The sequence below is a fragment of the Macrobrachium rosenbergii genome, chromosome 4 (assembly GCF_040412425.1).
Source record: "Macrobrachium rosenbergii isolate ZJJX-2024 chromosome 4, ASM4041242v1, whole genome shotgun sequence".
In the NCBI taxonomy this organism is placed as follows: domain Eukaryota; kingdom Metazoa; phylum Arthropoda; class Malacostraca; order Decapoda; family Palaemonidae; genus Macrobrachium; species Macrobrachium rosenbergii.
The window spans coordinates 81,789,120-81,802,286 of NC_089744.1; the positions used below are offsets into that span (position 1 = coordinate 81,789,120).

General features: G+C 37.4%; 1 protein-coding gene across 1 annotated transcript in view; it reads left to right on the forward strand.

The window, feature by feature from the left end:
- The first annotated feature begins 441 nt into the window (after positions 1-441).
- The window catches only part of Ide (Insulin degrading metalloproteinase), a 38,046-nt gene continuing 25,320 nt past the window's right edge, over positions 442-13,167 (forward strand). Inside the window, exons 1-4 of the mRNA XM_067100209.1 lie at positions 442-764; positions 9,813-9,982; positions 11,218-11,425; positions 11,584-11,753. Coding sequence (XP_066956310.1) covers positions 568-764; positions 9,813-9,982; positions 11,218-11,425; positions 11,584-11,753 — 745 coding nt within the window. The 5' untranslated portion in view covers positions 442-567. The remainder of the gene's footprint in view (positions 765-9,812; positions 9,983-11,217; positions 11,426-11,583; positions 11,754-13,167) is intronic.

Here is a 13,167-nt window from a genome sequence, read left to right on the forward strand (position 1 = left end):
ATGAATGGCATATAGAGAAAACCCATTCTATCAAATGGAAATGAGGGGTATTATCATTGTTAATTAGACAATGACGAGACATATTGGGCGTCGAAGTTGACCAAATCTGCGTGCAGCGTTATATAACGTTACAATTTATACTGCAGTACTTATTTAAATGACTTGTCGAATCCTTAAACATTATTGAACTGTATTACTAACAACGGTTTCCTTGGAAGTAAAAAAAATTTTTGTGTTAAAATGTAAATAACAGTTGCTAACGATGTATGATAATTTTCATTTTTCGTAAGCACATAGTTCCAGACTTCATACTGAAGTGCTTGATCGCATTATTTGCCACATCCTTAAACAGCATTTTATTGAAGCGCTAACAACGGTTTCCTTGGAGGTGAAAAGTATTTGGATAAAAAAAATGAGTAACAGTTGCTAATGACGTACGATAATTTTCACTCGTCGTAAGAAACATGGTTTCTGACTTGTTATGACGAGGGTCTGATCATCACAACCTCCTCCTGGGTCGTCTGTGACGAAGTCCCTCAGCCCTACAACATAATCTTTGCTTTATAAATGTTCTTTCGGAATACTTTAAGATTTTGTCGGAATGGAAAGATCCTGCAGGGACCAAGAGTAGACGTTAAAGCGCCTCTTAGAAGTTCTGTCTGGTGTCTGTCATCTGTCTTCGTCAGACGAGGCAAACCCTTTGTGAGAAATTACTCGAGGCTTTTTCACTTTACTTCGTCACTCGGCATCTTTACAGCTACTAGGTATGGAAGGTCGTGTTTTCTAAAGCCTTTGCGTGAATTTTATTTGAATGAAGTCGTGTTTTAATTTGCTTTTCTTTGTTCAAGATGTTTGGTTACCGTCTGTACTCTACATTGGGCCAACACCAGCCCATGCCTTGTTTATGTAAAACTCGTTTATATTTATGTTGTTTATTAATTTCTCTCCAAGTATTTTATCATAATGTAATCTTTTATTAGCGTAAATTGCATTTCTTTGTTTAGTATGTTTGGTTACCATCTATAATCTACGATGGGCTGACACCAGCTGATGTCCTGTTTATGTAAAACTCGTGCGTATTTATATTTGTTAATTCCTCCTTAAACAGAAAACTAGTATTTTTCGAACAGTCTGTTTTGTGTTTTGCATTTTTTACCATTATTTTGCTCCCTAATTTTCCCCAACTCCTTATAGGCCTACATTTAAACTATCCTAGGCCTAGACTAATCCTATTAAGTTAGTCCTAAGCCTTTGGGAAAACCCAAAAACGAGTGAATGGTAAAAAATGTAAGACTTGCCAGAGAGGCCCACATAGTTTTGAGAATTGTTATCCATAAACAGTGTATAATCATTATAAATAAACTTCTGGTAGCTTAGTAGGCCTATGAGATTTAGGCCTAAATTCCTTTTGCAATTAACTGTATACTTTCCTGACAGGTTATTGTATTCTGTAGTACAAATATATTTACAATTTTTGGCAGGGCATCTTCCTATGCCCTTTGTTCTCGACGTGAACCCCCATGTTCCTGTGCCCTTTGTCTTCTCGGGGAGACATCAGTCTGCACAATGCGCTTCGGTGAGGCATGAGGAGAAGTCGAAGAGAAAATACCTCCTGTGCTTCAAAATGGAAACAAACTTCCATGTTTCCTTGTTCAGGCTCCCAGGCCTAATCTGTCAAGTATTTAGGATGAGAGTTATACAAGCAATTACTTCGCATCGGTCGATGTTGTTTCTCAAATTTCACCAGTCTAAAGGATGCCCAAGTGAAATTTATAAATTGCTAAGTGGATGTTAGGTCTACATATGGAAAAAGGCTCCTTAGATGCCAATACCAAGGAGTTTGCTTTTGTAATTTAGTCTGATCTTTAGATCTACTTAACACCAAGCTTGTTACACCTACTGGTAAAACTTTACTTTAAGTTGCGCCGCCTGATTTTCTCCAGTCGATGACCAGGACAGGTTCCTCATACATAAATAGACATAACCTTTCATATAAGGCTAGGTCCTGACCTAACCAGATCTTACTTACCTATCTTAACTTAGGGCAACGTTCCGTGACCTGGCCGGGTGGTCTTTGCCCCACCTGGACCCCCCAAAAAGGCTGGAACCTGTCCTGGCGGGAATCAGGCCGTGCAACTGAAGTAAGGTTTTACCCAACTGCTGTTCTATCCATTTTGAAAAAAAGGACCATATTTTTCTCCAGCCTGTGCTATAATGGAAGTCTGAAAGCTTTGTGGCTCCCAGAACTATTTGAAGGTTACAAGAGTGCGCTATAGGCCTAGGAGTCAGGTGGGATATCTTGGTGAGAGCACAATTTAAGGAAAAAATCACGATTCCATATAAAGGATGTCGGTTTATTTATATTGTATGTAAATGGAAAATGTCTATTTACTTTGCTCTGGTAGATCCTTTTAAACTTTTGAGATTGTTTTATTTGGGAGTTTCAAAAAACACACTGTTTTAGCTGATTAGTGTTTACCACAGAGGTAATTTCCTTATATGTTTGCAGTAAAATATTTACTTTTAATACTTCTGTGAATTTGTTTTTCATGTTAGAACATTGATTTTAGTGTCTGTTGAAGTCAATTGTAGTAGATAACTTCAAATTATCTGTTATTGCCTTAATACTAATTTTCACTGTATTAAACAAGAAAAAGCAGCTTGGCAATTACAGCGTAGCCAAGTGATCTATTCCTAACTTCTCGCCTTACAAGAGGCTTACAGGCTCCCAGTTAAATAAATATAAGCTTGCTTGTTAAAATTTTAAGAAACAACTTTTCACTGGGTCTTAAAACTAAATGCAGGCAGTCCCCGGTTATCGGCAGGGGTTCCGTTCCCGACAGCGTGACGATAACCGAAAATTGCCAATAACTGAAAATTGGCGTTAATAGCGACAATAACTGGGGATCGGTGCCTCCAATAAGTGAGGATTGGTGCCACTGATAAGTAGGGATCAGCACCAATAACTGGAGGTCAACACTGATAACTGTGGATTGGCGCCGATAACTGGAGATCGGTTTCGGAAATCCGGTCATCGTTGTCACTAGACAAGCGCTGTAAAACTGGATTGCCGATAACTGAGGCTGCTGATAACCAGGCATTGCCTGTACTTAGCTTGACTCGTGGAAAGTGGGTGAAAAAGTGCGCAGCCGAATGTAATTTCTGGAACACATCCTGGGGGTAGTGAATGCATGGACAGACCAGAATGTAATGATGATGGCGCCGACTTATGCTGTTGTCACATCTGTGCGAGTAAGACGCAGATCCTAGGTAATCATTGTAGGACAGGAGATAGAGCCCTCCTGTCCTGGATCCTTTATATTCTATCAGTGTGCCAACAAGCACTGTTCTGACCGAGACCAATTGTAAGAGAATTCTTTGTAATTGGTTGGTCTGCCTTATGGTCTTATGGAGCCTTGGGGACCATGAAAGTGTAACTCCTCTGAGGACAAACAACACAGTTACGCTATCAAAAATATATATGTATGGTGTACATAGACTATATATATATATATATATATATATATATATATATATATATATATATATATATATATATATATATATATATATATATATATATATATATATATATATATACAGTAGACCTTGACTCCACTAACACAATCCGTTCCTAGACCTTGGTCGTGTTCAAATTGTTCGTGACTGGAGCTAATCTCTCCCATAAGGTTTAATGGGAATAATATTAATTGGTTCTCGACCCCTACGAACCAATATATATTATGTATATTTTGCCTTATTTTACACAGATAATGTAAAAGTCAGTGTAAAAAACCTTAATATATCTAATAATATAATTTAAAATGGTAAACTAACACTATAAAAACGTTTGTAAAGTGAACACTTACTATGACTGGCAAGACTTCTGGCTTGACGGACAAGAGAAGAGGAGGGTGGTGGGTGGGGAGGAGGTTATTGTGTGGAAGGAGACCCTCCCCATCCAGGTCATGGGAGATCTCGTTCCAGAGATTCAACTCTTCTAGGTTTTTGGTGAACTTTTAATCACAAACTTATCCAATGTCTGTTGCCTTTTCCTTCCTTGCATAACTCTTCTGAAATGGCTCATTAAATTTTCATTGAGCATATTCACGATCCTGTTCAGAACAATTTTGTCCGGATGATACAATTCAAAGGAAGCACTGGACATCATTCCACTTTTCCAATGCGGCTTTTATCACATCACTGCTGACATCTGTAACTTCCTCCCCATCCTCCTCTTCGTCAGTTGATTGCTCCGAGCAAGTTGCTCCTGCTGCTCTTTGTGGAGTTGAACAAGTTCGTCCACAGTCAAATCTTCTGAATGTTCAGCGACCAATTCTTCAACATCTTCGCCGTTGACTTGTAGACCCATACTGTTGCCTATGGACACAATTTCTTGCACAATCTCTGCATCGAAGCCCTCAAAGTCACGGACAGTTCGCGACTGGGGCCAAAGTTTCCGCCACATGAATTTAATGTGCGATACGTAACTTCAGTCCATGCGTTATCAATGAGGGTTATGCAGTGAAAAACATTAAAGTGCTTCTTCCAAAATTCTTTTAAGGTTAATTTTGTCTCTTCAGTTACACGGAAGCATCTGGAGAAGAGCGCCATTATATAATTTCTTAAAATTGCTAATGACTTGTTGGTCCATGGGCTGGAGAACAGAGGTCGTGTTGGGTGGAAGGAACTTGAACTGAATGAAGTCATGTTCACTGCAGTCAGCCAAAATGAGAAGGGTGTGCCGGGCATTATCCATGATCAGAAGGCACCGCGAGGGGCAGCTTGTTCTCTGTTAGGTACTGACTCACGGTCGGCGCAAACACTTCATCAATCCACTCCATAAACAAGCTCCGTGTCACCCATGCTTTTGTATTGGCCCTCCACATTACAGGCAGTTTGGCCTTATTTACGTTGTGCTGCTTAAAGGCACGCGGGTTATTTGAATGGTAGACAAGTAGCGGCTTTAGTTTCAAGTCGCCATAACATTGCGTTTGAGCATAACAAAAGCGTAAGCCTGTCCTTCATTGGCTTGTGGCCTGGGAGCGCCTTCTCTTCTTGGGTGATAAATGTCTGTTGGGCATCTTCTTCCAGAAGAGGCCCGTTTCATCACAATTGAAAATCTGTTGAGACGTATCCTTCGGCCTCCCACGAACTCGCAAACTCGGTCACGAATGCCTCAGCAGCAGCCTTGTCTGCGCTTAGCAGCTTCGCCATGCCTAATTACAGAGTGAATGCCAGTTCTCGTCTTGAAGTTATCAAACCACCCTTTACTAGCCTTAAAATCATCTGGCGTGGCACTAGTAGAAGGAGTTTTCTTCAGCAAACTCTGATACACTTGCCGAGTTTTTTCGCAGATGATCGGCTCGTTTACACTATCACCTGCCATCTGTTTCTCATGTACCCACTTCAAAATGATTTTTTCTGTCTCTTCGAGGGTTTGCGATCTCATCTTGGTTAGTACTGTCACTCCCTTCGCAACATTTGCTTCTTTAATGGCATCCTTGTTTTTCAAAATTGTCGAAATTGTCGACTTGGCCATCTTGTACTCACTTGCGATATCGGTCACGCGAACACCACGTTCAAACTTTTCTATAATTTCTTTCTTTATTTCAATGGTTATCTTCCTCTGCACCCTCTTCTCACCATCACTCTTCACTTTCTTACTTTCACCACCACTCTTCACTTTCTTAGGCCCATTATGAAGAAAATCACAAGTTTTAGCGCAAAAAATGCTAAGCTTAATTGATGAACGTCTTGTACACAATGAGATGAGACAAAAGAGTGATGCGTGGGTGACGCCGTCGTGGGAGGCTGGAAGATGGCTGGTCCCATGGCAACTCAAACGCTCTCACGTGTGCTGAGCGATTTCGCGCATTTTTCAAATGTTTGTGTCTAAAAAATTAGTTTGTGAAACAAAGTGAATTGTTATTTTCCAGAAATTTCCAGCATTTTTCAAATGTTCATGTCTCAAAATTAGTTCATGACCCAAACAGAATTTTTATTTTCCGCATTTTTTTTTGTTCGTATTTCAAAAGTTAGTTGTAAGTCAGGGTGAAATTTTACCTATAATTTTGGTCGGGGATCGAAGTTGTACATTGGGTCAATGCGTATTCAGTGAGTCTGGTCTACTGTATATATATATATATATATATATATATATATATATATATATATATATATATATATATATATATATATATATATATATATATATATATATAAAATATATATATATATATATATATATATATATATATATATATATATATATATATATATATATATATATATATATATATATATATATATATATATATATATATATATATATATATACTGTATACAGTACAGGTAGCCTGGTTATCGGCAATCCGGTTTTTGCACTTGTTTAGCGGCGAAATCGGTGTTGATTTTCATAGCGCCGATATGTGCCAGTTTCGAAACCTTATCTGCACTGATAATTGGGTATTACGCTGATACCTACTAACAGAGGCGCCTATATTTGGTTATTGGTGCCAATAAGCACCAGCGATTTTCGGTTATCGGCGATTTTTGCTTATTGTCACGCTGTCGGAACGGAACCCCCACCGATAACCAGGGACTGCCTGTATACATATATTATATATGTATGTATATATGTATACATACTTACTCTGAGGGATGAAAAGGCCAGTTTTAGAAAGGGGCAGGCTTGCGCAGTTAGGCATTTAATGCTGCAAGCTAATGAATTGAAAACTGTTAAGTCTTTGTTTTTTTGATTTTGAAAAGGCCTTTGATAGTGATAGTATTTCAAGACGGGCTGTGGGAAAAATCATGAGGCATTATGGGACACTGGAAAAGTTCTTAAGGGTTCTTATGAATATGCATGAGGGCACATCTTGTAAAGTGATGGGTGATGGTTGTTTGAGTGGTTCGTTTAAAGTTAAGTCTGGTATGATTCAGGGTGGCATTCTGTCTCTTCTGTTTTTTGTGTTGGTCATGGATTATGTTATGAGAAGGGTTAAAAGAGAAACGGATGCAAGTATACTCTGGGAAGAAAATGGGAAACTTTTTTACTTAGATTATGCTGATGATATAGTTTTGATTTGCAAGGGACCAGAAAAGATGCAGAGAGTGTTATTGTCTAGTGAGTGAAGGTTGAAAGGTTGGTTTGGTTATAAATAGTGGAAAAATGAAATCATGAATATGAATATTGAAAATGCTCAGATTATCTAATTGAAGGAATGGTTTCAAAGCAAGTGGATGAATTTACATATTTAGGTACTTATTTAGATAAGGATGGCTCTCTGAGCACAGAATTTTTGGAAAGATTAAAAAAGGCTCATCAGGCAATGGGAGTGCTTAAAAATATTTTGAGTATAACAGCGATTTTTCTGTGTATAAAAAAATCAAAATTTATAAGGTAATGGTTAGGAGTGTTTCGATTTATGGGCATGAGTCATGGTACAGTACAGTGACTTCTGATAAATAATTTTTAGCATTTGAAAATAAGGTTCTCACAAGAATATTAGGAAATATTGGAGGGATAGGATATCAAATAGCAGAATTTGAGAAGTAACAGGGTGCAGCCGGTCGATAAGTCTTAGGTTCTTACGCTGGAAGTGGCTAGGCCATGTGTATAGAAGACAGGGAATAGTATGAGGTACAAAAGGGTGGGTTACCCTTGGTGGAAGAGGTAGAGGTAGGCCAAAGGAGACGTCGGTAAGGACAACGAGGCAGGAAGCAGGGTAAGAGTGTTGGGGAGATCTTGAGGCCCTAGCCCAGGACAGAATGTGGTGGCGTGGCTTCATTGAGGCGCTATGCATCCTCTCGGGTGCCACAGGAAATGAGTGATTGATATTTATATATATATATATATATATATATATATATATATATATATATATATATATATATATATATATATATATATATATATATATATATATATATATATATATATATATATATATATATATATATATATATATATATATATATATATATATATATATATATATATATATATATATATATATATATATATATATTATAAAGGACCTCACTAAAAAGGACCTCATTCAAACTGGATGGTATCTAACAGAGTTTTTATTCAGAAAAGTTACAAGCTTTCTTGGACAAACAGTCCACATTATCAAGTATCCGTACAATGAGCAGACGCATAGTCCGGCTGTATTTATATCTGTGTGCTGGGTACTTTTAATCCTATAATCGTCTAGCTCCTGTGTGACCCCCACCCCCTTGTGACCTTGGTCTTTCTCTGATCCCTCCTCCCAGGTGTCCGTTTTCCGTGCGTTCTCTTGCTTTTTTTCTTTGTTTCCTTGCTACTGTGGAGTATACGATTTTTCTAGATATGCTGTCTTCAAAGCCGTTTCCGGTGTTCCTTGCCATCGTGTTGTTGGCGCAAGTTATGAAGGCGTTCTCTACAACCAGTCTAGATGTTTTGTTGGTGTTCCTGTACAGAAAACTCATATTTTCCCAGTCTATTCTGTGATCATTTTCCCAACAGTGTTTGGCAACTGCCGACGTCTGATTATAATGCCTTATGTTCTGCAGATGTTGTTTGTTTCGCTCTTTACATGATTTGCCAGTTTCACCATAGTACCCTTCTTCACAGTCAAGACACGCTGCCATATATACCCCCTCTAATCTCTTCCCCCTCTACCGAGTTTTTGTTTCTAACTATTTTATTCCTAATGGTGTTTTTGTAGCTGCCTATCAATTTGAAATTATTTAGCTTTCTGTTGATGGGTGTAATAGAGTTGTTGTCCGGGACTGTAATTATTTTCTTTCCTACCAAATGTTCCTTTATTACTACAACTGTATTTTTTTTTTATTGTCATTGTCATGAGGTAATTCAATATAATACTGAGTTAAAAGTTCTTAACTCTCATGGGGCTGGACTATTAAGTGTCACAGGAAGGGAAAGTAACAGACTTTACATACAGGTACAGGAAATAATCAAGTACAGTAGACCCCTGCCCACCCGCCTATTCGGGGTTCCAGATTTGCGGCTTCACCTATTTGCGGGTTCTTCTGTGGAACGTACATACACATTATTTGTGGGAAATTCGCCTATTCACGGTATTTTTCATAGAGAAATACTGTATTCACAAATTACTGTATTTTCTTGTTTTTGTGACTAAATGCATTTTCTGTGATAAAACTATTAAAATACTCAGGTACAAGCATTTTTTAGAAGGGTTTTTGGTGTTTGAACTATCGAAATAGGCAGTTATAAGCATTTTTACAGGGGTGTCACAAATTCACAGATTTTAGCTATTCATGGGGGGTTGTGGTACACATTCCCCGCAAGTTCCTGGCATCGACTGTACTGTACTCTATCTTTCATGATGAGACAATTGGAATTAGGATGTGTGATTTCTGAAGATTCTGCTCCTGACCCTGATGACATTCCATATACAGTGATGAGATATACTCCAAGAAAATACAAAATGTTTCATATTAGGTATCTTTAACCAACTTTTAAATAGCACATCTTTCAGTACATCTAAACATTTCTTAGGATGTGACCCCTTTCTGAGCCCAGAAAAATACAGCTTGTCAGAGTCCAGCTACCAGTCCACTAGTCTTTGGTACCCCATTTTTTTTTTTAAGTTTTCAAATACTGTATCCTAATGAATACCACTGCTGTTTAGGAGTGATGTGATTACATTTTTTATTTATTGTTTTTTATTTTTTCTTTTCATTTTGAGTAATTTATTAAATGTACATATATCTTACCAAAGAATCCTGTTGTCTTTTTTGAGGTAAATTTTTTATATTCATCAAAATTTATTTTTCAACAGAGGTTTGAGCTTGTCCAGCATGGGGGTTAAGGATTATGCAGATGACGTCATTAAGTCCGATGAGGACCAGCGACAGTATCGTGCTCTCATCCTTGATAATAATTTGAAGGTTCTTTTGATATCAGACTCAACAACTGACAAATCTGCAGCTGCTATTGATGTTCATATTGGTAAGCTGGTACCTTTTTTGTTCACTGTAGTAGGTTGTAATGTTCAGAATGCAGTTTTCTTCATACAATAGATGTTCATGAAGGATAATTTTCAAACCTCACTATTAATTATTAGTTAAAATAATTAATTAAATTCAGTGGCTTAAGTATTTTTGCTGTCATCTGTTTAAATTATTTTTTGGTTTGGGGTTGATTACATTTGCAGTTTTGTATCCTATTAAACACAGACTTATCAAGCAAATTGAAGGTTGCTCACTTATTAAAACTTGCAGTCTGATGTGACAGTACGTAATGTGTGTGCTAGTGAAAGAAGTAGGCCTTAATAGTTTTATTCAGATATAGATGTGAAAGGATAGAATAGCTAAAAACATCCTCAGCAAACTCCTATTCCAGAGGTAGCTTTTACATACGTACAAAGATTTAGTCTGCTATTTTAGTCTTAATAAATTATTTGTGTTGGAAGATTATCCTTTGTTAGTTTACATTTGTTGAGTGAAATTGGCCGTAAGTTATGGACTTTGTATGTCTTGTATTTTAAGTTTCACAAATTTTTTTCTTAATTGGCTGGTATTGTAACTCATTTGACAGATGTAGAATGTATGTCTTGTAATATCATGCATATTTTTTATTCTACCTTTTCCTTTAAGGTAAGGATAAGCTTTATAGTTCGAAATTTTTGAAGTCAGAGGAAATGAATTATAGATGCTCGCGTAACTGCACAGTTAGAGACATTACAGAATTAGCTTCATAGTGCCTATTTGCCAGTTTAGGAATGGGCATTCATTCATCTACTTTTCAGATTCGTGTTCCTTGATACAAGAATGTATCCCAGAGTGAGGAAAGCCAGAGGTCAAGAGTTTTGTTGTAGGAGCTTTTTAAGAATTGTTTAAAGCATTTATGTTTGTGTTGATTAGGTATCAGTTAATGTTGACATTTACTCAGCATATCATTTGAATAAGGTATATGATCAGGCAAAGAAGGCAAAGGTAGTTATCGAATTTTGAATTACATGAATATTTCTTTCCTGAGGTGTTGAAATTCATGTGTAAACTTATACTCAAAGAAAGGATACTCAGTTTCTTGTGAAAGTTTTTGCTTGTAAAAAGAAGAGTAAAATTACAGTATTGAGAGACATTAGTTTGTTCACCAATACAACGACTTTGTTTAATAGCTGTTTCAGTCTCTTTGTGCAGTATTAATATGCACTTATCATCCTCCTGCTATCTTCTCAACAGGCAGTATGTCAGATCCCCGTGAGCTTCCAGGGTTGGCTCATTTTTGTGAACACATGCTCTTCATGGGAACAGAGAAGTACCCTTGTGAAAATGAATATAACAAGTATTTAAATGAGCATGGTGGCTCCAGTAATGCCTACACTGCAGCTGATCACACCAATTACTACTTTGATGTGGCTCCAGATGCCTTTCCAGGAGCTTTAGACAGGTGTGTAACATTTTGAAGAGTTTAGTTATTGGTTAGCAGTGGAATATCATAGCAGCTTTTAGATAAGTATCTGAATGTAGTATGATAATAGTTGCTGTAATGTGCTGTTTGAAATTTAATGCAAATTTTTGGAGGTTACCAAGGATTCGTTTTTACAGATTTGCACAATTTTATGTATCCCCATTGTTTACGGAGAGTGGAGTTGATCGAGAGGTCAATGCTGTCAACTCTGAGCATGAAAAGAATGTCCAGAATGATTACTGGCGGCTTGCTCAACTTGAAAAGTCAACAGCAGATCCTTCACATGACTTCAGTAAATTTGGGACAGGTATGTATGTGACAGTAGTTGTTATTGTATTGTAATGAATGATGACATTATTTTCATGGACAATTTTGGTTTTATGACTTAGATCAGTGTGGTTAGAAATATATTGATGTCCTTCCTTTGTAACCTAGGCAAATATGGTTAAAAATATATTTTGTTTTTACCAAAGGAAAGGTAAAAGAGTTATTGACATGGTTCAAATAAGTTAAGCAGGTTTTTATTTCCCTTTTGGAACTGATACAGTATTCCCATTATGTAACGAGATTAGTAATTATCAGTTATATGACCCTGCTTACCACAGGAATCTTGTCAAGTTCAAAAACAGAATTTACCATAAGTGTTATTCCATGAAAACCATGAATAGGTATATGTTTTGGGCCACTCTCAAAACATTAAGTAAGTTGTAAGTTGACACTTTTTGCTTTGATTTTTACATCTATGATAGCAGTAAAGTTACAGAACTTTGGAAAAAATTATTATATGCCTTGTGCAACTGGGCCCCTTTTTGGGCATAACAGTTTCCTGGTGTAGTACATGATTAGTGTTTCTTGAACCTGTAACTTACTGAGACTCAGCTTGCAGTTACCATTACTGTCTGGTTTTTCTACAGCTGTTCCCTGATGCATGTGACTTCCATTGTGTTTGAAGCATGTGCCTGTGCAATGCTTTGGCTAGTGTGCTACCTGATCTGCGCATATACTGCACAATATTTGTAACCAGTCTAGGTCATCTAGCATGTTATGATGCATTACCAGTTCCATTATTGGAATGAGGGTACTCATTTACAGGATCTCTTAGTTCCTCATTGGACGAGTCAGTAGAGTTCTCGTCTAGCACTTTGCTAGGCCCAAATTCGAGTCTCCAGCCGGCCAGTGAAGAATTAGAGGAATTTATTTCTGGTGATAAAAGTTCATTTCTCTGTATAATGTGGTTCGGATTCCACAATAACCTGTAGGTCCCGTTGCTAGGTAACCAATTGATTCTTAGCCACGTAAAAGAAGTCTAATCCTTTGGGCCAGCCCTAGGAGAGCTGTTAATCAGCTCGATGGTCTAGTTAAACTAAGGTATACTTAACTTACAGGATCTCTTTCCACTTTGTAGCTATTCATTGGCTGGTCAGTGAGCGTCGTGGTGGTTCATGCTCTGTTACTGACAGGCACTAGGTAATTTTTAGATTCTTAGTTCTTTCCCACTTTTCTTTATGGCCGGTTATCATTCTGACTTCCGAACAGATACTAACCATACTTGGACCTAATATCTGTGCAATGTTTCTTTGACTTAAGTAAGTAAGTATAGCAAATGATGACTGTTCACAACTTGTGAGGAAATTAATTGTTCTCATTGCAATTTGTACTAAGACTCCCCAAGGGCTGTTCTCTATTTCTTGCATTTCTCCAGGAATTGTGTACCAATGATC